This window comes from Arabidopsis thaliana, chromosome 5 (genome assembly GCF_000001735.4).
Source record: "Arabidopsis thaliana chromosome 5, partial sequence".
NCBI classification, from domain to species: domain Eukaryota; kingdom Viridiplantae; phylum Streptophyta; class Magnoliopsida; order Brassicales; family Brassicaceae; genus Arabidopsis; species Arabidopsis thaliana.
In genome coordinates this window covers 16659005-16682948 of record NC_003076.8, presented here as the reverse complement: position 1 = coordinate 16682948, position 23944 = coordinate 16659005, and the positions used below count along the sequence as shown (strand labels likewise).

At 34.8% G+C, this 23944-nt stretch overlaps 5 protein-coding genes, 2 non-coding genes and 1 pseudogene across 18 annotated transcripts; 5 read left to right on the top strand and 3 right to left on the bottom strand.

The window, feature by feature from the left end:
* Positions 1 to 3132: 3132 nt before the first annotated feature.
* On the bottom strand, positions 3133 to 5122 carry AT5G41710 (annotated as a pseudogene; the record flags this gene model as incomplete). Its single annotated transcript has 1 exon — positions 3133 to 5122.
* Positions 5123 to 5423: 301 nt separating this feature from the next.
* Positions 5424 to 7367, bottom strand: UBC8 (ubiquitin conjugating enzyme 8). Of its 5 annotated transcripts, none has more exons than NM_180783.2 (5): positions 7059 to 7226; positions 6808 to 6895; positions 6330 to 6457; positions 6063 to 6167; positions 5424 to 5869 (listed from the first exon to the last, which is right to left on the bottom strand). In NM_180783.2, exons 2-5 carry the CDS (start codon positions 6875 to 6877, stop codon positions 5726 to 5728), a joined length of 447 nt encoding a protein of 148 aa, NP_851114.1. In that variant the 5' UTR covers positions 6878 to 6895; positions 7059 to 7226; the 3' UTR covers positions 5424 to 5725. The 5 variants fall into 5 exon arrangements, with proteins under 5 accessions (NP_851114.1, NP_568595.2, NP_851116.1 ...); NM_123535.2 differs by having other exon boundaries at positions 5440 to 5869; positions 6330 to 6466; positions 6814 to 6895; positions 7059 to 7107; NM_001203518.1 differs by having other exon boundaries at positions 5453 to 5869; positions 7004 to 7367.
* A 415-nt stretch (positions 7368 to 7782) lies between these two features.
* On the top strand, positions 7783 to 12968 carry AT5G41690 (RNA-binding (RRM/RBD/RNP motifs) family protein). Of its 3 annotated transcripts, NM_123534.3 has the most exons (25): positions 7983 to 8248; positions 8456 to 8587; positions 8719 to 8781; positions 8874 to 8947; positions 9040 to 9126; positions 9250 to 9317; positions 9387 to 9504; positions 9590 to 9678; positions 9776 to 9799; positions 9888 to 9957; positions 10135 to 10184; positions 10265 to 10382; positions 10489 to 10577; positions 10690 to 10713; positions 10819 to 10888; positions 11075 to 11142; positions 11222 to 11339; positions 11423 to 11508; positions 11627 to 11650; positions 11754 to 11841; positions 12011 to 12078; positions 12159 to 12276; positions 12376 to 12464; positions 12570 to 12593; positions 12706 to 12948. In NM_123534.3, exons 3-25 carry the CDS (start codon positions 8760 to 8762, stop codon positions 12821 to 12823), a joined length of 1704 nt encoding a protein of 567 aa, NP_568594.3. In that variant the 5' UTR covers positions 7983 to 8248; positions 8456 to 8587; positions 8719 to 8759; the 3' UTR covers positions 12824 to 12948. The 3 variants fall into 3 exon arrangements, with proteins under 3 accessions (NP_001332759.1, NP_001332758.1, NP_568594.3); NM_001344412.1 differs by having other exon boundaries at positions 7783 to 8248; positions 8456 to 8781; positions 12706 to 12968; NM_001344411.1 differs by having other exon boundaries at positions 7783 to 8781; positions 12706 to 12968.
* Positions 12969 to 13225: 257 nt separating this feature from the next.
* AT5G41685 (Mitochondrial outer membrane translocase complex, subunit Tom7) lies at positions 13226 to 13800 on the top strand. Its single transcript, NM_123533.3, has one exon. It carries the CDS (start codon positions 13303 to 13305, stop codon positions 13528 to 13530), a length of 228 nt encoding a protein of 75 aa, NP_568593.1. The 5' UTR covers positions 13226 to 13302; the 3' UTR covers positions 13531 to 13800.
* Positions 13460 to 15180, bottom strand: AT5G41680 (Protein kinase superfamily protein). Of its 2 annotated transcripts, NM_203138.3 has the most exons (2): positions 14398 to 15180; positions 13460 to 14319 (listed from the first exon to the last, which is right to left on the bottom strand). In NM_203138.3, the coding sequence occupies exons 1-2, from the start codon at positions 14828 to 14830 to the stop codon at positions 13751 to 13753; spliced, it is 1002 nt and encodes a 333-aa protein (NP_974867.1). In that variant the 5' UTR covers positions 14831 to 15180; the 3' UTR covers positions 13460 to 13750. The 2 variants fall into 2 exon arrangements, with proteins under 2 accessions (NP_974867.1, NP_198983.2); NM_123532.4 differs by having other exon boundaries at positions 13460 to 15064.
* A 261-nt stretch (positions 15181 to 15441) lies between these two features.
* On the top strand, positions 15442 to 15513 carry AT5G41675. Its single transcript has one exon. It is a non-coding gene; the product is annotated as a tRNA-Met (tRNA).
* A 45-nt stretch (positions 15514 to 15558) lies between these two features.
* On the top strand, positions 15559 to 18275 carry AT5G41670 (6-phosphogluconate dehydrogenase family protein). Of its 4 annotated transcripts, none has more exons than NM_180782.3 (2): positions 15559 to 17329; positions 17406 to 17923. In NM_180782.3, the coding sequence occupies exon 1, from the start codon at positions 15839 to 15841 to the stop codon at positions 17300 to 17302; it is 1464 nt and encodes a 487-aa protein (NP_851113.1). In that variant the 5' UTR covers positions 15559 to 15838; the 3' UTR covers positions 17303 to 17329; positions 17406 to 17923. The 4 variants fall into 4 exon arrangements, with proteins under 4 accessions (NP_851113.1, NP_198982.1, NP_001318724.1 ...); NM_001344409.1 differs by lacking the exon at positions 17406 to 17923 and adding an exon at positions 18024 to 18275 and having other exon boundaries at positions 15778 to 17329; NM_001344410.1 differs by lacking the exon at positions 17406 to 17923 and adding an exon at positions 17980 to 18275 and having other exon boundaries at positions 15778 to 17329.
* A 4033-nt stretch (positions 18276 to 22308) lies between these two features.
* MIR319b lies at positions 22309 to 22480 on the top strand. Its single transcript, NR_143319.1, has one exon. It is a non-coding gene; the product is annotated as a microRNA ath-MIR319b precursor (primary transcript).
* Positions 22481 to 23944: the final 1464 nt, after the last annotated feature.

Sequence of the window (23944 nt, the reverse complement as noted above, 5' to 3'; positions counted from 1 at the left end):
CTCTTATATAAGAGCTCTTTTTTCACAAATCTTAGCCTAAGATTTTGGTTAAGAACAATTAATAATTAATCCCCATTGGTTAAGAATAATTGATACCAATTGGTTCTTAATTTGTATCTTAACAATTATTTAAACTAAAATTTTGAAACATGACATGTGGTTGCTTTTTTCATTCATAAAACCCTCTTAATTAAGAAGCAAATCTTAGTTTTTAATTTGTTTTGATTTATTTTTCAAAATTTAATTCTAAGATATTAACCTAAGATACATCTAAGATACACCAATGGAGGTGCTCTAAGTTTAATTAAACGGATTGATTTGTCGTCCAAAGAAAAGAAAAAAATGAAATTAAAACCAAAACATCAAAAAATAGAAAGAAAAAGTGATTTATTGTTGTACACTTGTAGATTTATTTTTTTTTAGAAATCTCAAACAGGAAAAAGTTATAGGGTGAATTGCAAGAATAACCTATTTGGAAGATGAAATAAAGAATATAGCACCATAAACTGTATAATATAGTAAGTAACACATGTGTGTGTTAAAAAGACCACAAACTCCTTCAACTTGTCAAGGAAGAGATGGTAGCCCGTGGAGCAACCAAAAAAGTGACCAAAATATATTTATCCCATTCAATTTTGTTTGCTATGTAAGTTTAAAATTATTATTTGGTTAAAACTAATAATACTATTAAAAAAACAGATTTTTTTTTGTTTATCTCACATGATTTGAATTTTAAAAATCGGAAACAAATTTTTTAAAAAGTGAATAGTAGTACCAAGTTCTATACATATCATCACAGAAAAATAGAATAGTATATATTTGTTCAAATAGAAACGTTTGTTCTGATGAATCCAAATAATCAATTAAATACTTTTTGATGGAAGAATACTAAACCCTAAGATAATATATAGGGAACCCAAAGCTTTTAATATAAAACACTAATCAAATCACTTAACATCCTTAATCAAAACAAACAATTCATTTTAAAACGTATATAATACAAGGTATACGTAAATAGTATATTCACAAAATAGAATAGTATCTGTCAAAAGTCTTTCAAAATCAAAATCGATTTATTGGCTATTTCCTTTTAGAATTTCTACCATCGTAAACCCTTCATCGCTTCTAGATCTAAGAATGATCCCTAATTTATTAACATTTAATAATGATCCTTAATTTATTGTAGATATGTGGTGAGTTTGTAACTATGAAGAACAAAAAAATTAAGTGATAAATTAGTTTCAGACCATAGATGCATTTTGATGTTAAAATTATGTTTCAAAAAAGACAAAAAAAAAAACAAAGCTTAGAATCTAAATAAATCTCACAAAAAGGTAATTAATAAACTGTAACTAAAAACAAAAATAAGCATAGAGGTCATTTGGAGAGAAAGAAAAAAAGAAGTAAGGAGAAAGGCGGAGAGGAGAGAGAGAAGGAGAGAGAGAGAAGGAGAGAGAGAAGGAGAGAGAGAGGGAGAGAAAGAGAGAGAAAAAAAAGAAGTAGGGAGACAGGCGAGAGAGAGAGAGAAGGAGAGAGAGAAGGAAAGAGAGAAGGAAAGAGAGAAAGAGAGAGAAGGAAAGAGGGTAAAGTTGGGATTAATATATAAAATACAAAGAATATCATCTCATTTTTTTGGTAATGTTACTTTCTTAATTATAGTTTTTTTGTGGGTTAGTTTTTCAAATTTCCCAAAGTTATAACATTTTTTTTTATATAGAGATGAAATTAATCTGATTTTCTAATCTAAGATAAATATAAATGTAAATAACATATTTAGAGATAATGCTAAATATTCTAAACTTCAATATTAACAATATTTTTTTTCTATATCTTAGCCTTATCATCTCTCCGGTTTTCCATAACGGTTCTTCAATCCCAACAAGAACGAAATCATGTACCCAAAGTCTCCTTTGTCATCAACAAATTATTATTTGCATAAGAAGAAAGTTCCGCAGAATTGATTTGAAATTTAGGAAAGAGTGAGAGATATAAATATATCTTTTAACAGATAAATCTATTTAAAATAGACTAATCCAATAACAAATGAATATTGTATGTATAGTTTTCACAAAACAAAGGTTGAATTTTAATTTGCTTCTCAATATTATTATATAAAGTACTTATTTAATGAATATCTGATGATAGTCTGATAGACCTTATTAAAACTATCACAAATAAGGAAAATTGCATGTAATCAGTGTAAAAAGATTTTCTTATTGCACCAAAAGAAAGCAATTCTAGAGATGGTAACAAATTTTCAATAAACAATTTTCTTCTAATATGCTTTCTCAAAAAAAAAAAAACGTGGACCAAGAGACAATTTAAATAACACATTTGTTAAAACTACACCAGCTCAAACAAATATAAGTCTTAAACAATTCCATCCATTTCAATATAAATACGTGAGTTTACTAAACTTCTCTACATCAAAATGAGTTGTCCTGCAATGAACCAACCAAGACATAATCTTAGAAATTTTATCTTACTGTCCGGCAATTGAAAAATTCAGATTTCTAAACAAAGATTACTATAAACGAATGTCAGAATCTTATGAACCTGAATCTCTTTAGAACCAATTCTATCTTTGGAGTTTTTCTCCAATATCAAGGATCTCATTCAACTTTTTATTCTACTTATGTCCTCAGTTCTGAGAACAGTCATCATAAGTCTAAAGTCTCGCTCGATTTATTACCGTTAGCGAAGGTAAAGATCGAAGTTTGTGACCCAAGTCATGGGATTTTGCTTTGTGTTGATCCTAAGTGCGATGGAAGAACAACGTATATTGTTCGAGTGGGATGTATTGAAATTAACCTTTATTGTATGCTATTTATGATATGGTAAAAATAGATTTGAATATTTTCGGTGTTTTATTGATGAATTTGTGTATACTAGGATTTTGTGATCAGTAAAGTTTAGTTTTACAATATTATTTTTTGTAAAAGATTGAAGTGTAATCATTTAGATTTTAGAATTTTGGGGAAAGAAAAACAGTACTTAAATGAAATATCAAAGATGATTGTGGAGAAAAACCGGTTTAGTACACCCTATAACCAAGAACCGTTTGTATCCGGTTTAACATCCACCAACTTCTTTTGCCGCTTCTCATAAATTCGAATTAGCCCCTAAAACTTACTAGTTATAAGCAGAGCCGTTGTGCGGTGGCTCTTTTTTCACGAGCCGTTGTGCGGTGGGCTCTGTTGTCACTGGCCGGGCAACTAATGTATCATACGACTTCGAGGAGGGAACATTTTTGGAACTGCGAAAGCTTCTTGCCAACGGAGACTCCCGGAAGCGGATTAAAATCAGCAGCGTAAACTCCAAGAAAACTCTCTGTGTTGTAGAATTTATTTACATACTGCAAGTGATCAATGTTCAGCCTCCTGAAAACCGCTATCACGTGCGAACACGGATATCTGTAAAGTTGCCATATCCCACATGTGCAAGCCCGATCGCTGCGATGAACAAAGAATTTCATGTTTCCAACTTGCATCACTTCCGTGACCTGAAACCTCTGTCCAGACTGGTCTAATGGCAGGACATCGTGTGTTATAGACTCTTCAAGCTTTGTCATGACATGTTTAGCATAGACCTCTCTTCTGTTTTTCATTGATTCCTGGAGAAGACCATGTCGCAGTTTGAAAAGCTCTGCCAGGTGATCAAAGATTAGCAAGATACAAGTTGCCTAAGACAGAATTAGACAAATGCCTTCCCTCTGCGTTACTTTCTTTCTGATGCACGAAAAGAACCAACGCCAAGTATCAGCTGACAAATCTTCTTGGGTAGTAATGGCAAACGCAAGTGGGAAAAGGCTGTTTTCGGCATCTAATCCCGCTGCAACCAACAATTTTCCAGGGTATTTACCACTCAAGTCTACTGTATCTACTAAAATGAGAGGTCTGCAGTGAGGAAACCCTTCAACTGACTGCTGAAACGCCCAAAACACAGAACGAAAGGATGCATTTTTGGGATCAGGAAAAAGATCATATTGCCATTCCAAAAGCATCTTGTTAGATGAGCCAAGGGCAGCCATGAACTTGGGCAATACGCTAAAACTCTTGTCCAAATCTCCCAAGATTGCAGAGATCGCTTCCTTTTTAGCCTTCCACATATTAGCATACGAGACTGTGTAGCCAAATGCTTCTTTCACCCAATTGTTCAGCTCTACAATTGAGAGCGAGGGCTGAACCTTTACTAGACATTCAATTTCACCTGCCAGGAAATCTGAGCCCACATCTGCTGGCTTACAAGCATGTGGACCTGTGTATTCTGTTATCTTGAAGCCATTTCCATTCGTTTTAGCTGCCTTGAGAAACCATCTACAGTAGTTCTTGCACCCTGATTGAAAGGTACCCGTAATGGGGATTTCGAATACATTGTATTCACGTTGCCTTCTATTAGAGTACAACTTCACTGCTTTCGCCAGCTCATCTTTACCTCTAAAAATCATCCCAACATGCAACTCACTTTCATCGAGCCATGAACTAGAGAAAATCAACTGCTTCGAGACACTATCACTGACGCCTTCCGTTAGAGTTGGCTTTTTCATTTTCGAATCCTTCTGTGCGACCCCATTATCACCAGAGTTTCCGACATCCGTACTCTCCTCATCTTCAATCCAACCATTATGGTTATCCTCCGGAGGACTTCCTAGTTTAGTATTTCTCCCACTCACATTTACATCTGCATTGACACTACTAGCATCCTCTTGCCGATAACGCTTTCGGGGCACATTACTTTCCAATGGGGACTGATGAGATATAGAAACAGTAACTTCATCAGAAAACGGTTTGATCTCTAAATACACCTCCAGACTGTTGATAGATGGATGGTAGCATGGTACCTCAAGCATCATCTCCAAACTACAATCGTCCACAATGGGCAAACGCACATACTTGACCATCTGTTGTTGAACAATGGAAGGGTACCTACCAATCAAATCAATCTGAAACTTTCCCTTTTCAAAACCAGTAAGTCGATGCAGATCATCCAACAAATTGGATAGTTCGATTTTGCTATCAACTCTGATCCCTCTTGGACTTGACCCTTCATAGAACGGACCATCAGGACCATCTTTAATACAACCATTCCAATAGCAGAACAACGGAATCTTTCTTGTATCCATGAACACCACAAAACCTTCAAATAGAAATAAACCCTAAAGATTAGGTTTTTTTTTGTTGTTGATGCAAAATGCGACATATATGAACTGTGAGTGAGGTTAAAGACTACAAATTTGTACTTAGCACTGTGAAAAATGGTCACTTTGCAGAAGAGAGTTTTTGTAATTTTACCTTTTCTTCCGCCGCCGGCTTCGGTGACTTCGTCGGCAAAAGACAACAGTTTGGTAAAATGGTCTGTTCTTTTTTTTCTCGTAGTTAACGACGGTGTGTCTACGAGATAGTGATTATAAGCTACATATTTGTGGTAAAATAAAATATTGGGAAAGAAAACAAGTCAATGAATATTCCTGACAAAGAAAAAATGAAATGAACAACAACACAATGTTTCTCATCACTCACTAGTAAATAAACTTTAACAAATAACCTTCAAGCTTTAGAATTCCATCTTCAAATTTCAGATAAAGATGATGATAATAAAACCCATAAACATATATAGTACAGACGAAAAAGTTGATATTTTAGACATTTTTATTAAAGTTAAAACAAGAAGAAGAAAGAAACAGACATGAAAACATAAACAGGTGCTGAAGCATACGAATCTTTGTTTAGCCCATGGCATACTTCTGAGTCCAGTTTCTTGCAGTAGCCTCGTATTTGGCTCTGTCGGTTTTGTACATGTGTGCAATCTCTGGTACCAAAGGGTCATCTGGATTTGGATCTGTTAACAGCGAACATATCGAGAGCAACACCTACCAATTGCATAAACATTTCCATTAAAACAGCTAAAAACTAGAGATGATGATCTTACTACATACACAAACATTCAAGAAGCAAAGCTTGTGCATTGAGCAAAATCCTAGCTGAAAATGTAGATGCTCTTGCTATACTTTTGGAACATAAACGAACATTGGAGAACCGATGTTTCTGAAAAATGAGAGTCACCTTGGAAATGGTGAGGGCAGGGCTCCATTGTTCTTTCAAAATGTCAAGGCAAATGCTTCCGTTGCTGTTGATATTAGGGTGAAACACCTTCGTCCTAAATGCAACCTGCAAATAAAAACAAAACAACCAATAAAAGTGTCAAGATTAAGCCAAGAAATTGATTTGATTTGGGGGCAAATACAAGTTTTAATTAGGTCCAAGAATTTCAAGGAACTCTACTAAACCTAAAGTTCGTGGTAATCTAAGAGTTGTTCCAATATTGAATACCTTTGGTGGTTTGAATGGATAGTCCGGAGGGAAGTGAATGGTAACGAGAAACACACCGCCTGAATACGGACTCTCTGCAGGACCCATAATTGTAGCTTGCCAATGAAACATGTCTTCAGCAACTGGACCTGCAAAAACTAAAACATAAGCAAAAAAAACACCACAAACCAAAGAAGGATTCTAGTATTCTACATTTCTCAACTCTTCTAACTCTGATTAGTCTAATAATTAGAGAAAAGTAGAAACTAATAAACTGAAATTCATCATAAAATCTTAAGATAAACATAAGCCAAAACATAAGTAGACAACACCACAACGCAAAGAAGGATTCTACATTTCTCAACTCTGATCAGTCTGAAAAGTAACTTTCACCTTTGTGATCTCTAGAATGCTAAATCTCTGGCATATTACCAGATAATCATAGATAAAGTAATGGATCCAACAAGAAGGAGAAAGATTTGAGATTTTTGAAGTGAACCTGCACTGCAGGAGGTTGGAGGGTCTTTCTGGAGATCCTTCAGCTCCTTCAAGATCCGTTTCGAAGCCATTTTCTCACTGAGAAACCCCTACAAAAAGTAATCCAAGTTAAACCTAGATCAATCCAGCTCAAATCCAGAAACTTTTTCTAATCTGATTGAATCGAACAAGAAGAGACGAGCTTTTTGAATTCCTACAAAAGAAGAGAGCTTTTTCTCGTGTGGGTTAATCAAAAGGAGAAAGCTTTGATACCTCAGAAAGAATCCTCCAAATTTGGTTTTGCGATTCACTCCTGCAGATGATTGGAAGAAAGCAAAACGAAAGAGAAAGTTTTGGTTTTTATGCTTTAAGAAACGGAAGCGAATAATTTAATTGGATAAACTATGATTTATTTTAGTAATAATGGCTGCTTAAGAAATATCTGTAAACATTATAATTTTAAAATACTATCTAATTTTTTTAAGAAATTATAAAGGGTGGGCTATATTTGATTTGACCCCACTTAGATTCCAAATGATTCTGAATCACGATGAATTTTCAATTGTAAAATTGTCCTCTTTGGTACATATTTGATATTTCTCTATTTCTATAGCCAAGTGTAGAGATATGAACGGCTGATTATATTTTTGTAAAAAATAAAAAATGAAACCAGATAACCAATCATAATTAATGAAATTTTATCTAGTTTTTGTGACATGATTATTTTAAATCTCTATCTCAAACTAATGTTTTATGATTCTAATTTATCCATACTAATTACATTTTATCAATAGAATGTAAATTTTATTTTGGAAAAAAAAGAAGTAAAATATCTTTAAATTTTGTAATCTCACAATAGTTGAATGTCATATTATGCGAGTCATCATGTTGTCATAGTGGGATTTGTATTACTGCAAATATCTAATGAACAATAATCAACGAATTAGTTATGGACTAATGAAAAGATAGGATATGCATTAAGATAAACTGGATTTGGTGAAAATTTAATAAGATAACTGGGTTTGGTGAGAGTGCGAGACTATTTGGCTCGGTTCAGTTTTATTCCAATTTCAAAAATTCCAATTTGGCTCGGTATAGTTCGGTTTATATCAGTTTCTATATTTCAATTTGGGTCGGTATAGTTCGGTTTATGTATTCATTCTTTTTGAGATGCGCAACAAGCTCTCACCGTTTCTCCTCCGCCGCTACCACAATTTGCCGTGGCCATGGGAATTCTCAGATGAGAACAATGAGAGCATTAATCGAAAGAGTCTCTCGTCTTACTCTGTGATCAATCTCTCGAATTCTCCTTACCGATAGATGGAGACGGTGTTTGCTTTTTGGGTTGTTTTCCGGTGATCGCATCTTCAATCAGTGGTGGTAATGGAATGGAGAAAGTTTCATCACGGAGATATGCTTATCTGGAAACTCTTACTCATGAGATTAAGATGAAGTTTACACGGGTTTGCCTTTCTTTTTAGTATTTTTTTCGCAAAAGATCGATTTGTGTCGATTGGTTTTGATTTTGCCCAGAAAACACTATTTGATTTCTCTAATTCGAGACACATGCGTTAGGTTATCGAATTTTGATATCCTCAATGAATACTTTTGTTTCAATTTTGAATCGTTACGGTTTCCGATTAAAATCATCTTTATCATGCAATCCACAGGTTGAGATTGTACCTGGTCTCTTGCTTTTTAATCGGAAACTATGAATTATGAATTCCAGAACAAACACACTGGGCTGATTTGGAGGTAGACGAAAAAGAAGAAGCATGTTGGGCCTTGGGCCTCTTAAGCAGGTACAATGAAAGCCCAGCCCAGCCCAAACCAAAACATTTCCTTTGATTGTTTTCTATAAATAAAACGTAGCTTAGGGTTATTTACTTTACAACGTATTGCTTGCGCTCAACGGACTCTTCCCGGAAAGAAGACATAAACCCCTTTAAACCTCCTGCTTTCATCTTCTCCGTGATGGTCAAATCTAACTCCCAGGGTTTGTTTTTTTGGTGGTTTATGATCTCTTATCTAATGTTGTTTTATACCAACTTACTTGGTTCTAAGAAGTTTTTGCTACTCTTCCTTTAGGTAAGCGTAACCCGCAATATGGTTTGGAGGCCAACCCAATTCTCAAGAGACATAAGAAAATAAACAAGAAGAAGGTAAACCTCATATGTTCGGATTCCTCTTCTTCTTTCAGACCAATTTTCTTTACTCTGCCTTTTTCTAATTGCGGCTACTCATGTAACAACAGGTGACAACGAAAGCTATTGCTTTTAGTCTCCAGCAGAACGACTTGTTGGTGACAAAGTCTGATCAGGCTAATTTAATCTCAGTCAAGGTTTAATTTTTGATCATTATAATGTTGGACTGTTTGTTACATGTATTGTACAAGTTTTATGTTCAATTAAGCTACTTTTTTTCGGTTTGTTATGCAATTTAAGACTTGCCTGTTAATAATCAGGAAGCTGCAGTAAGAGAGAAGACGCTCTTTGTTGCCAATCTCCCTTATGAAACTAAAATACCAAATATGTAAGTAGTACCTTTAATTTCCTCTGTTCTCGGATCCAGTTTTTCATGACTAATCATCTACTTTTGCAGCATCGATTTCTTCAAAAAGGTTGGAGAAGTTGTTCGTGTTCAACTTATTGTAAACCTCAAGGGTAAGCTTGTGGGTTGTGGCTTTGTTGAGTTTGCTTCTGTTAATGAAGCAGAGGAGGTGAGGGTTTTTTATAGTAATGATGAAAAATTGTACGAGTAGTTATTTGAAAGTAGGATTGCTGATTAAATCTTTTTTGTTGTAGGCGCTGCAAAAGAAGAACGGTGAATGTTTAGACAATAATAAGATTTTTCTTGATGTGGCTAATAAGAAAGCTACATACCTTCCACCCAAGTAAATTGATTTATGTAACACTGGTTTTAACTCATTGCTAGAGTTTTGATGCCATTACAGTAAAGACTAACGCCAATATTATTTTTTTGCTAATTAGGTATTGCATAGATCACAAGGTTTGGTAAGGGATTATACTATTTGCCTTTTGAGCACATTAGGTGAAGTTTTTGGTATACGTGGAGAGATCACAAGGGTTTTTGATATTCCAGGGACAAAGACTACCGTAGACTAGAAAGCCATCCAATAGAAGAAGATGAGAGACCTCCTAATTCTGTTGAGGTACCTGTTCTTATTACCTTCAAAATAAGTCATGCTTAATAACAGAACTGTTGCCACAAAGTCGAAAGATGACTTATTTGGGAATGAGTCTTCAGATGAGGCTACTTTTTGTTGTTATGCAATGAAAATCTTTTTCTCCTTACAAATCGTGCTAACACACTTGGTTGTTAAATTCAGGAAGTACTCTTTGTTGCCAATCTTTCTCCTCAAACTAAAATATCAGATATGTAAGTACTACTTTTAATTTCCACTTTCGTTCTCGGGGCAAGTCTTTTCATGACTGATATTCTACCCTCCACTTTTACAGCTTCGATTTCTTCAATTGTGTTGGAGAAGTTGTAAGTATTCGACTTATGGTAAACCATGAAGGTAAGCATGTGGGTTATGGCTTTGTTGAGTTTGCTTCTGCTGACGAAACAAAAAAGGTGAGAGTAGTTTTGTAGTAATGATGAAAATTGTATTAAAAGTAATTTGAAAAGTAGAGTATAGTTATTTGAAAATACGATAGCTGATTAAATCTTTATACGATAGGCACTGGAGAACAAGAATGGTGAATATTTGCACGATCATAAGATTTTTATTGATGTGGCTAAGACAGCTCCATACCCTCCAGGACCCAAGTAAATAGACTATCCATGTTTTGGAGATTTTTTTCTGTAACACTGATTGTAACTTATTGCTAGAGTTTTGATGCCATTACAGAAGACTAACCATATTATTTTTGTTAATTAGGTACAACCTTGTAGAGAAGCTTTGGTAAGGGATCTAACTATTTTCTGCCTTGTGTTTTGTTATCAAGAGCACATTGGGTGAAGTTTTTGATATACATGGAGAGATCACTTACGGTTTTTGATATTTCAGTTACGAAGACTACCTTCGACGAGAAAGCCTTCCGATAGATGAAGATGAGACACCTCCTGAATTTGTTGAGGTACTTGTGCTTACTATCTTCAAAATATGTTAGCGTTTAATAAACAGAAATGTGCCACAAAGACGAAACATGTGACTTATTCTGGAGATGAATGATGAATCTTTAGATGTGGCTACTTTTTCTTGTTATGCAATTAAAGTCTTTTTCTCCTAAGAGTCGTGCTAACACACTTGGCTTTAAATTCAGGCAGTTGGCGTAAGGAAAAAGACGCTCTTTGTTGCCCATCTCTCACGCAAAACTGAAATAACGCATATGTAAGTAGCACCTTTAATTTCCTCTTTCGTTCTTGGAGCAAGTTTTTCATGACTAATATTTTCTTCTCCACTTTTTCAGCATAAATTTCTTCAAAGATGTTGGAGAAGTTGTTCATGTTCGGCTTATTCTAAACCACACAGGCAAGCATGTGGGCTGTGCCTTTGTAGAGTTTGGTTCTGCTAACGAAGCAAAGATGGTCAGAGTTAGTTTTACAGTAGTGATGAAAAATAAGTAGTCATTTGAGAAGTACGATTGCTGATCAAATCTTTCATACTGAAGGCGTTGGAAACGAAAAACGGTGAATATTTGAACGATTGCAAGATTTTTCTTGAAGTGGCTAAGATGGTTCCATACCCTCCACCCAAGTAAATTGATTTCCATGTTATAAAGATTTGTTTATGTGACTCTGGGTGTAACTTATTCCTAGAGTTTTGATGCCATTATAGTCTATAGAATACTAACACTATTATTTTTGTTAATTAGGTATTGCATACATCACAAGGTTTGGTAAGTGATTTAACTATTTGCATCTTGAGTTTATTAGCAAGAGCACATTGGGTGAAGTTCTTGGTATACATGGAGTGATCACAATGCATATTTGATATGCTAGGTACGAAGACTACCTTCGACGAGAAAGCCTTCTGATAGAAGAAAATGAGACAGAGGAAGGACTTGATGACACTCCCGCTCTTGTTGAGGTACCTCTTCTTATTATCTTCAGGCTCAGAGGAAACGTTTAATAACAGAACTGTTGCCACAAAGTAGAAAGATGACTTATTTTGGGGATAAATCGACCTTTCGTTGATATGCAAATTGAAGTCATTTACTCCTTAGAGTCGTGCTAACACAGTTGGCTGTTAAATACAGGAATTTGCCGTAAGAAAAAAGACGCTCTTTGTTGCCAATCTCTCACCCAGAACTAAAATATCACATATGTAAGTAGCAACCTTTAATTTCCTCTTTCGTTCTTTGAGCAAGTTTTTCATGACGGATATTTTTTCATCCATTTTTACAGCATCAAGTTTTTTAAAGATGTTGCAGAAGTTGTTCGTGTTCGACTTATTGTAAACCACAGGGGTGAGCATGTGGGCTGTGGCTTTGTTGAGTTTGCTTCTGTTAACGAAGCACAGAAGGTGAGAGTAGTTTATAGTAATGATAAAAAAGTATTGTAGTCATTTCGAAAGTAGTGTATTTCGAAAGTACGAAAACTAATCAAATATTTTGTACTATAGGCGCTGCAAAAGATGAATGGTGAAAATTTGCGCAGTCGTGAGATTTTTCTTGACGTGGTTGAGTTAGCTCCATACCCTCTCCGACCCAAGTAAATTGTTTTTTCCATATGGAGATTAGTTTCTCTAAATTATCTCTATAGTTTTGATGTGTCATTACAAAAGATTAATGCTATTTTATTTTCTTTGTTAATTAGGTACAACCATGCAGAGAAACTTTGGTAAGGGATTTAACTATTTGCCTTTCGAGTATTGTTGTCAATAGCACATTGGGTGAAGTTTGTGGTATACAAGGAGAGATTACAATGGGTTTTTTTTTTTTTTTTATTCCAGGCACGAACGAGAAAGTCTTCTGAAGAAACAGAAGGAATATGAGATGTTGAGCGAGAGGACCGAATTCTGCGGTAAGAAGATTATCTTCTCTTACGACGACGAAGACCATATGTTCTGATATTAAATCATTATCTGCCTTCACTATTATGTGCCGTATACAGTATACTATTTTAACTGATTTGTTTGTCAAAACTCAAAACCATAATCTCGGACACCAAATACAGTCTCAACTTGATTCAGTCTTTCGTATCTTTCACCAAAGTAAAAAAGTAGTGGTAACTCAAGACCTAGACATTGGCTTTACTATAACCTTTGTACATAGACAAAATCGTAAGCTTGACCCGAAGCTTATGAGTATTCTTATGAGTTATGCCACAGTAAAAAAAAGTAACATTTAAAACTATCTTCTTTTACCCAATAAGATTTGCCAAATTTGTAATTAGGAAAAATGTTAACTTTTAAAAATAGAAGGTCGGTTAGAACCCTCTATATCATTCAGAGACTTCACCGCTAACTTTTGTAAAGGTCCTTTAGGGTTTTCGGATTCGAGCAAAAACAAAATCTCCGCAATCGAGAGAAACTCTGAGATCGGAATCAATGGAGTCTACAATATCGTTGAAGGTCAACAAAGGAAAAGGCAAAGGATCAAAGGGAGCTTCCTCTTCCGATGACAAATCCAAGTTTGATGTCGTTAAGGAATGGACCAATTGGTCATTGAAGAAGGCTAAAGTCGTCACTCACTATGGCTTCATCCCTCTGGTCATCTTCGTCGGCATGAACTCCGATCCCAAACCTCATCTCTTCCAGCTCCTTAGCCCTGTCTGATCCATCCAATTTCATCATCAACCTAAATCAATCGAATCGGTCTTCCTCTGGTTTGGCTTCTTCATATCTTTACGCGTGTTCTTAGATTCGCCGAATCTTCTTTTATGCTTTTTTCATTAGCTAGTTTTTGAATACTTTCTCTATGGTACTGTATTGAATAACTTTAGCTTATGATATAATGTGAAATCGAATTTTATGTTTTGAAAATCTGGGAATTGCTTTAAAGATTGAAGTTTGTTGGAATGTCTTGTATCAATTTTACAATGTGTGTTATATGAGGTCGATCTTGAGGTTTTAAGGCAACACAAGCCAAACCTATTTGCAACATCTCAACCAACTCTTCTTCTATACCCATTTGCATCATTAGCTCATTATCGAATACTTCTCCTGTCCACTCTTTCGACACCACTGACCTTATCCAGCTCGCCAAGTCCATGTTTTCGTCTAGTGATAGCGGACTCGCGGGTGATTTCCCTGTTAGAAGCTCGAGTAACACCACCCCGAAGCTGTATACATCAGAGAACTGTGTGGACTTTCTTGTATCTGTTATCTCAGGTGCGTGGTAACCCGAAGAACGTAAGGTAGTCTGCGGGAGAGATTTCGTGATGTGTGTTAAGCCGAGATCGCAGATGCAGCCGTAGCATTTCGAGTTCGTGAAGATATTGGAGGATTTGATGTTACCGTGGACAAACTTCCCGTCGTCTGCTTCGTGGATTATAGCCAACCCTCTTGCTGCACCAATGGCGATTCTTAAACGGGACTCCCAATCTAAAGGTACTTGGCTCTCTCCTGCAAAAGTTGAGTTATTGGTTTTCGATACTGCATACCAAAGAAGCATAGACAACGGAATACAGAAAGATAGCTTACCGTGCAGCATCTCAAATAGGTTTCCTTGACTGTAATAACTGTAAACAGCGAGCTTATCGATCTTGGAATAGTAGTAGGCTTTAAGCTCGGCTACATTATCATGCCTGATTCTACCAACGATCTCCATTTGTTGCTCAAACTCTCTTCTCCCAACAACCACCTCCTCCAATCTCTTCACTACTACCGTGGCTGTGTCTTCCACAGCTACTTTGTAGGTTGTAACATGAGCGCCTTTCCCCAAAATTTCTGCAGATGCAGCTAACAAATCATCCAAATCAAAGGTATAGTTACTTCCTCCAAAGAAAACGATTTTCCCTTCATCATTGTCATCTTCTGGTGCCCAGTTTCCTGAATGAGACAAATCTCTCTTCTTTGACTTCCATGAGAGTTTACCTTTCATGCGCCGTTTATTTCGCAAGCAACAAGCCATCATCTCCGCTCGATTGCACCCAGAATGTTCAACAGGAAAGCAAACACTTGTAGAGGTAATTTAAAGCGTCAAGATCGAAATCAAATGTTCTCCAAGGCTATAAGCTTGGTCAAACCTGGTAGAGAGCTTAGGATGATGCTCTTTCCAATGGGCCCGAGAGCCGGTTATATTGACTTTCCGATGGAGAGCATATAGAGAACGGAGAAACTCTGAATCTTCTCAAGAAGTCAAGCAAATGGTTCTTCCTCTTGTTCCTCTCGAAGCAGAAAAGCCAAATATATATCATCTCAGCCATTGTTGAAAAATGTTTCGTCTCTATCATGGAACAGAGAATCTTTTGTAACAGAAGAAAATTGTATTTTAGTATATAGCTAATCATTTTTAAATGCGAGTAGAAAAGATACGCCGGTCGTTAAGCCGGCAAAAAAATCTTCGTTATAGTATTATCTTAAGTGAATAAGCATGGTTTTAGCCGCAAACACATCGTGGTCGTTTTCTTCTTCTATTAGATTTTCCCACCCAAAACACTGATTATTACCAAAATGGATTTTTTCTTTTACATTTTCCCTTTTGTATGTATTTATATTTTATAAATAAGAAAAAAGTATCAACAAAGCAGAGTGGCGCAGCGGAAGCGTGGTGGGCCCATAACCCACAGGTCCCAGGATCGAAACCTGGCTCTGCTATGTTTTTTCTAATTTTACCGTATTTTAAACTGGTTTACTTTGGTTCGGACCAATTCGACTCGGTTAATCAAAATTCCAAACCGAAAGTTACATAATTATATAACTAAAGAAACGAAAACGGCGTCGTAAATAAAGAGCGTCATCTTCACCTAACAAAAACTCTTCACCAGTTTGTTAAGTCAGCCTTTTGATTGTCTCTTGGCTCCATCGACGAGTCCGTCACTTTCACCGTATAAATATCTCCGCCACTCTCTCTCCCCCATCACCACCAACCTCCGTCAAAACCCTAAACCACTATCTCTCTCTCTCTCTTCATATCGCAACAATGGAGTCCGTCGCTCTATCTCGCATAGGTCTCGCCGGTCTCGCAGTCATGGGACAAAACCTCGCCTTAAACATCGCCGATAAAGGATTCCCAATCTCCGTCTACAATCGAACCACTTCCAAAGTCGACGAAACCTTAGATCGTGCCTCCAACGAAGGAAAACTCCCAGTCGCTGGTCAATACTCGCCTCGCGATTTCGTTCTCTCGATCCAACGGCCTAGATCCGTTATCATCCTTGTCAAAGCCGGTGCTCCCGTTGACCAAACCATCTCTGCTCTCTCTGAATACATGGAGCCTGGTGATTGTATCATCGACGGTGGAAATGAGTGGTATCAGAACACAGAGCGACGAATCGTTGAAGCTGAGAAGAAAGGATTGCTTTATTTAGGTATGGGAGTCTCCGGTGGTGAAGAAGGAGCTCGTAATGGTCCTTCTCTTATGCCTGGTGGATCTTTCACTGCGTATAACAATGTTAAAGATATTCTTGAGAAAGTTGCTGCTCAAGTCGAAGATGGTCCTTGTGTTACATACATTGGAGAAGGTGGATCTGGGAATTTTGTGAAAATGGTTCATAATGGGATTGAATATGGTGATATGCAGCTGATTTCGGAGGCGTATGACGTGTTGAAGAACGTTGGTGGATTGAGTAATGATGAATTGGCTGAGATCTTCACGGAGTGGAATCGAGGTGAGCTTGAGAGTTTCTTGGTTGAGATTACTTCGGATATATTTAGGGTTAAGGATGATTATGGTGATGGAGAGTTAGTGGATAAGATTTTGGATAAGACTGGTATGAAAGGTACAGGGAAATGGACGGTTCAGCAGGCGGCTGAGCTTTCTGTTGCGGCGCCTACGATTGCTGCGTCGTTGGATTGTAGATACTTGAGTGGATTGAAGGATGAGAGGGAGAATGCTGCTAAAGTTTTGGAAGAAGCTGGATTGAAGGAGGATATCGGTTCTGCGTCTCGTGGTGTTGATAAGAAGAGGTTGATTGATGATGTGAGGCAAGCTTTGTATGCTTCTAAGATCTGTAGTTATGCTCAAGGGATGAATTTGCTTAGGGCTAAGAGTTTAGAGAAAGGTTGGGACTTGAATTTGGGTGAAATGGCTAGGATTTGGAAAGGTGGGTGTATTATCAGGGCGGTTTTCTTGGACAGGATCAAGAAAGCTTACCAGAGAAACCCGAATTTGGCGAGCTTAGTGGTTGATCCTGATTTTGCTAAAGAGATGGTTCAGAGGCAAGCTGCATGGAGGAGAGTGGTGGGTCTTGCTATATCTGCTGGGATTAGCACACCAGGAATGTGCGCAAGTTTAGCGTATTTCGACACTTACAGGCGTGCTAGATTACCTGCGAATCTGGTTCAGGCGCAGAGAGATCTCTTTGGAGCTCATACATATGAGAGAACCGATCGTCCTGGTGCATACCACACTGAATGGACTAAGCTTGCAAGGAAGAGTCAGTAAAGCATGGACACAGTCCCTTGATTTGAGGTTATTCTCTCTCTCTCTCTCTCACACTCTGTTTTTGTGCTTATTCTGAATTCAATGTTTCCATGTTGTTGTGTAGGGCTTTATTTCATCATAGAACACGAAAACAAATTGTTTCAGCTTATTTTTGTTGAGTTATAATAAGAAATGCAATGCCCCTTGACTCTCTGTATCTGTCTGTTGATGATATCTGGAGAGTTTCCTTTATTTTCTCTTATGTATGGCTTGGTTCATTTTTCGAATTTGAATTTGATATCTATGTTGAAATTTTGGAAGCTGAAGTCTTCATAATTCTTCTGTAGTCTTCTTGCTCGTTAAATTGACGAATTTTTTTCCGGTCTAAATGGCGCCAAAACTGAACAATAAAACGGATTGGGCTATTAGAGAAAGAGCCCATTATTTGTCATAAAACGTCTTGTTGGGTTTAGAGCAATATAATTAACCCAACCAAAGTACAATTATCTTACGGGGGACACAGCTAAACCCATAATAAGATAACTGATCTCGTGAGTAGTTTAACAAATCTTACTTCTCGTGATTATAGGTAGTTTAACAAATCTTACTTGTCTAATAATATTTTGTTATATAAGTTTGTTGTCCGTAAAACAACACAAATTTCCACTCAAAATGTAATGAAGTAATTTTCAAAACAGATGCCCAAAATGTAGTCAGTGATTCATCGAGTTCGTTGATGCAGCATGTTCTTCAACCCTTCCGTCAGGACATTTTAAAACCCTTGCTCAAAATTTCTTGGACATTCGGATATAGTTTGCAACGCGGGATTAAGTCGCAAATAACATTTGTCTGACAGGTTACATGGTAGTTTCTCTTTCCCCTGTAACCTGGTTACGTTCTGATTGTCCTTTGTGGTTATAATAATAGTCTCCAGTAACGGCTGATGAACCAGACATGTTATGTAATCTTTTGGAGTAGTGAAATCGAAGTTGAGCCCTTAAACAATAGAAATTCGTGAATATTATTGTCTAATTCATCATGTGATATTCTGATGTTGCGGTGAGAGTCATCAGATTTAGTCTATTTTCCACGGAATGAATTATTTGTTGCTTCAATAATTACAAACAAACAAAAGATTCCTGGAAAATATGGCCCATGTGGTTCTGGATTAGACAAATGAAATAACACAAAGGTATATTGATTGGACAAACAATATACACTATGTTTCAGCTACTAAAATTCATCGTATATATGATGATAAATTCGAAGAAAACAATTCACTCTCTACCAATTTACTCGAATATTAAAAAAAAATAAAAAATTGATCAGATTAGCAAGCAATCTCATGAAAAATGGATTAGTACTTTAATCAATCGTTGTAACATAAGGACGATTCTCTTTAATTTCTAGTTCAAAAAATAGGACATGCTCGATCTTTTATGAGTTTAACGATCGCTAGAAAAGTTAGTGTCTATGTTTACGTTACATAGTATAATAAAACTGATATTCTAATACATAATTACACATTAACAACAATTACAAAAAAATACATTTAGTTATACTAATTTTTGTGTTTGTTATTTGCCAATTGTCATCAACAAATTATTGGATGCTTGCCCCACATTATATTGTCTCCCTACCTCATGATAATAAACTCTTTCTTGAATCTAAGAATTTATTCCATAAATAATTCGTTCAATTGTGCCGAAATAATTTGGTAAATATTACTATTTTCATTGCCGACATTTGTTAAATAATAACTATAATTAAAGAAACTTTAGCTATGCTAAATGGAATTGATTCTATTGATGTGATATAATTGGATATCCAATCATTTTTTATAACTCTTCCAATCTCAAAAAATTTAAAGTCTTATAATTTTGAATCTATTCTCTTTTCTATAAAGGTTCTAGATGGAGATGTATGGGATATGGCGCATTTAGGTGCAGGAACAGACGAAATAGTATCAAAATTCTATAGATATTAATAATTACATCAAATTCGTCATATGTCTATATATATCTTTTTCCAATATGAATCGACTCTCTTATGATTATATATTATCCATATTTTAATATCAATTATACTTTTTAATTAGTTGGAGAGACATTAGATGATGATAACCATGTTACCACTTCCATAGAATTTACACTTTACGGGACACGATTCAATGTTTTTTTGTACTTGTTGAAGTTCAATGTACATAAGATGTCATTTAAACCTATATAATATAGATTCGTATTACTTCTTTTCATAAAGCTAAAAACAACTAATAAGTGAAAAGATTAATATATTAATTATTTATGTGGTGTATGTTATGGTTTTGTGATATGCTATAATATGGTTTCTTTCTAAAAACGCCGTCGATCTTATCTTATTGGGGTTATTTTCCGAACAACTAAACTTTCATTCATGATTTAGCAATTACAATCGATCGAGATAAACATCCTTAGATATATCCGATGTGCATGCAAGACGAAAGATTAGAACAACGAAGCATACAACATGATACAAAGATAGAGACACAAACTCAACAAAGTTTGACAATACATGAGAAGAGTTGCCATAGCGATCAAAGATGAGATCTAACAAACTTCAATTCAAATATTTCAAACGACTTAAAGATAATCAACTTAATATGTTATTGGTTTTCTTTTCTATGATTTTTCTTATGAATTTTTTTGTGTGTGATATATGTGTATAAGCAAGAAAAGAAAAAGTATATGCAACGATTTTTTTTCTTTTCTTTATAATGTCTTCATATTAAAATCAAAATGTATATATCCACCAATTATTTTTCAGTTTGATGGTTCATAGATAGATTTATGTGTGATACATTTGTTTAACAACTAAAGATTTATGTGTGATACATTTGTTAAAAAAAAAAAAACAGGTTTTGAACCTTAACTAATGCAGAAAACTAAACTAAACTTTATGGTTTACGAAGCTGCATGTTCTAGACAAACGACTGCTCAATTTGGAACATCAAAGTACAAGTTTATATGCTAAATAATATTACTATAATTAAGATAAAGATGCATCTTACCAAGTTGGTCATTACATAATGATACTTTATGTCATCGATATTCTCCTTCTCTCTTTACATATATATACATTAGTATATAGTCATATTAATTATATGATTTGGTATATTGCTCTGTGTACGTATTATACATACATGAGCCTAATAATAGAGAAAAGGCTATGAAAGAAAGGCTATGTGTGACCAAGATTTTGTAGGTACTTATCTTGAATCTTTGAACTTCATCAGAATTGCAGTACAAGTACAAAATTTAAATCCTTTTATAAGATTTATGTTATAAACAATTACAGTGGGTGTGGGTTGTTTGATTCAAATAATTAATGAATATTATAAATATTGATTCAGATATATGTATAGTCTTCTATAAACTTGATTTTCTTGTAGTTAAATAATTCTTCTCAACATGAGTTAATTACTTGTATTATTATTTGTACTAAATTGTTAAAAATATATCTATACATTATGTGTATTTTAATAATATACTTTGTCCTTGTACTTTTTTTTTCTTTTTTTTTCTAAATGTCATTGTACTTAAATACATAATTTTTCGTCTTTTTAGCCGTAGAAGCAATAGGCAGAATATCCACGTGTACTAATAGGTTCTATGTAGACAAAATTAAGATCCCTTTTATATTTTTATTTCTTCAATTTAAAACAAAACAATATTCTTATGTATTTATATCAAAAAGCAAGTTTCCCGGGAACAAGGTCCGGCCGCTCGAGTGTAAAGCAGACAATTATTATGAAACATAAAAGCAAATTTCTAAATTTTAATTGATTACAGAAAAGAAGAAAACTCAATTTAAAAATTCAGCATATTGAAGGACTAGTCATGTTTGTTTGATGTAAATCGATTGGTGCAAGTTTCTTTACACCAAACTTTGAAGTAAGGAAAAAAAAAGAGGTATAATAAACAGAAATATACATCTTAAATGAAGTTTACGTATTTCTTTGAGATATTTTAGAGATATTTTTTTCGTAATCTGTGAAGTTGAATTTTAAAATTAAAAAGTGCATATTTTACCAATAAATCAAATGAATTTTCAAAAATTTCGAATTTACGATTTACATAATATTAAGGGACCTATTTGCATAGCCTTGCAACAAAATATATATTGAAAATTTGGTTACACTGTGGCCCTCCCTGTTCCAAGAGCCTCCGCTAGTTGAACCCTGTACACTAGGAAATGAATTGATGGTGGTTGGTATAACAAAAATTCCATTGATAATAATATAAATTTGACTTCTTATCACCGTAAAAATGTTGTAACATTCAAAATTTGATCATGTAAACTGTACTGGTTTTTGTCAGCGTAAAACTTGTACGTTAATAAAGATTAAATTTCCTAGTTTTTTTCTTATTTTATAGAACTCTTCTAGCTAATTACTAACCAATTGAGATTGTAAAGACTAACCATTAAGTGATAATAAAGGAAATTTGACCCTAATATCTTTATAAGTGCAAAAAAAATAAAATCTAAGAATAAGAAAAACGTGGAGAAAATATTAACCACCCACTTATTCAGTAAACATATATATAATTTCAAATTGTTAGTGCAACAAAAAAAAAATGCATAAACATTGTGTGGGTTTTGCCGGTTTATGTTTACCTTTGTTTTTGCTATAAAAAGCCATAACTCCTTCATTTTCTTTAGACATCTCTTCTTCTCTCATCTCTCTTTTCTTCTCTCTTTTCCTCACATAAACTCTCTTTTTTTACTATTAAATCCATATGGTACCTCAAATTAATCTATGGTCATCTAGGGTTATCTTGAAGATTAGAATTGATTCTAGCACGCACAGAGAGGAAGATCATTGCATCCAGAATCACAAACATGGCCTATCTTTTATCTTTTCTTTTTGATCTAAGTCACTGTTTTATGCTATATATAGTATAATCAAATTCTTTACATGTGCTTGTATGTATGCGTATATATAGTAACGGAATTGTTAATATGCTTATAGATGTTGAGTTGGTGGAGGAAGAGAGCTTTCTTCGGTCCACTCATGGAGTAATATGTGAGATTTAATTGACTCTCGACTCATTCATCCAAATACCAAATGAAAGAATTTGTTCTCATATGGTAAATGAATGAATGATGCGAGAGACAAATTGAGTCTTCACTTCTCTATGCTTGGACTGAAGGGAGCTCCCTATTTTTATCTTTCTCAGAGTACCACATTTTATATCTATATATATACAAGCATTGAATTCGTGTGTATAACTCAAGATCAAGTTCAACATTGATCGATATGAATATAAATAAGTTTGACATTGGACTCATATGAGTGTTTATAGTGTTGTTTTGCAGGATTCAGTTCAGCCATGGACCTCCTTGAACATCTTCGAGTCCAGTCTACGAAGATTTTTTTTTATCTTTTTCTCTCTATCAAATAAGTGTCACTAACAATCTTTCAAGATAAGGTTTTACAAGTTCATAAAAAATGTATTTTTCTTTTCTTACATTTTTGCATTTCATGTAAGATTAAATATCTAGCTTTCGCTCAATAAAAGATGACTTATTTGTAAGCTGTCACTGTGTCACAAGCTACTACGCGCAACTGCGAGTTCAGAAATGAATCTATCCTTTGATCCAGTAAAATAGATTATAAGAAAACTAAGAAATAAAATGATATAATCAAAAACAATTTCTTTACATGTATTTGAATAATTAGGGCTTTGACAATAAAACCCTAAGATGGGCTGTAAAGTATCAAAATTACAAGAGAGAGACAGAGAAAGAGATCTCAGTGTTCAACGACAACATCACCTCGGGTCTTGATCTCTTTTCACTGCAACAAGTTCCTAGATATGTCTTCTTCATCGTTGGAAAAAAGCCCTTTAATTACTGAACTACCCTCGGCTACTAATACCCTTATGAGGACAAAATCGTACATTAAGATCGACATTTGACGAGTGTCAACATCATCATCATGCATTGATCTACAATTTGATCACATTCACATGTATTATTTTTCCATCACAATTAATAACTTGAAATTTGAATTGTTTTAGTGAACAAAGAATCATTCTTATATCGGGGTTACTGAGTGTAATCTATACATAATCAAAACTATCATTTGGTTAAAGTTATAATAATCTATGGAGCATGACTAAATATATGTTTAGATTCTTGTAATGATGCCTCATCTCCACCGAATACCGCAAAAGAGGTTTAATTAACTAAAGTTGATATATTTATGTGTATTTGTGTAGACTTGGTTAAGAATAAGATACCATTTTTATATCAATTAAAAAGTATCAAAAAATTATGCTATTTCAAAGCATACAATTGTATGCCAAATATAGATGACAATAATCTTTTTCCAATCCACTTTATTAATATAGTGTGTGTACATATTTTTCTTTAAGCTTTTATTCTTTTCACTCATTGTTCTTTCTAATTAAAATGTGTACGGATTTCTTGTGTTTTGACACGTGGTATATTGTCTTGTGAGAAGTGAAGTTGCACATATGTATATACTATATGAAACTTACCAAATGGTTTGGTTTGGTTTATAAGACACGCATAGTTATGTTGAAATTTTAACATATGCTTAGATTGTGTGAACGTCTAAATTTTGACAGCTGAATCATAATATGTCGTAGTTTTAATCAA

Bases quoted from the DNA above. Each gene is read 5' to 3' on its own strand.
- AT5G41685 (NM_123533.3), top strand. From the start codon at position 13,303: ATGGAGTCTACAATATCGTTGAAGGTCAACAAAGGAAAAGGCAAAGGA.
- AT5G41690 (NM_001344412.1), top strand. From the start codon at position 8,760: ATGGTCAAATCTAACTCCCAGG. The intron at 9,679-9,775 runs GTAAATTGATTT...TTTGCTAATTAG, and splicing joins GCTACATACCTTCCACCCAA to GTATTGCATAGATCACAAGG. The intron at 9,800-9,887 runs GTAAGGGATTAT...TTGATATTCCAG, and splicing joins TGCATAGATCACAAGGTTTG to GGACAAAGACTACCGTAGAC.
- AT5G41670 (NM_001344409.1), top strand. From the start codon at position 15,839: ATGGAGTCCGTCGCTCTATCTCGCATAGGTCTCGCCGGTCTCGCAGTC.
- AT5G41680 (NM_123532.4), bottom strand. From the start codon at position 14,830: ATGATGGCTTGTTGCTTGCGAAATAAACGGCGCATGAAAGGTAAACTC.
- UBC8 (NM_123535.2), bottom strand. From the start codon at position 6,877: ATGGCTTCGAAACGGATCTTGAAGGAGCTGAAGGATCTCCAGAAAGAC. The intron at 6,467-6,813 runs GTGCAGGTTCAC...CTTATGTTTTAG, and splicing joins AGACCCTCCAACCTCCTGCA to TTTTTGCAGGTCCAGTTGCT. The intron at 5,870-6,062 runs GTGACTCTCATT...TGCAATTGGTAG, and splicing joins CTGCCCTCACCATTTCCAAG to GTGTTGCTCTCGATATGTTC.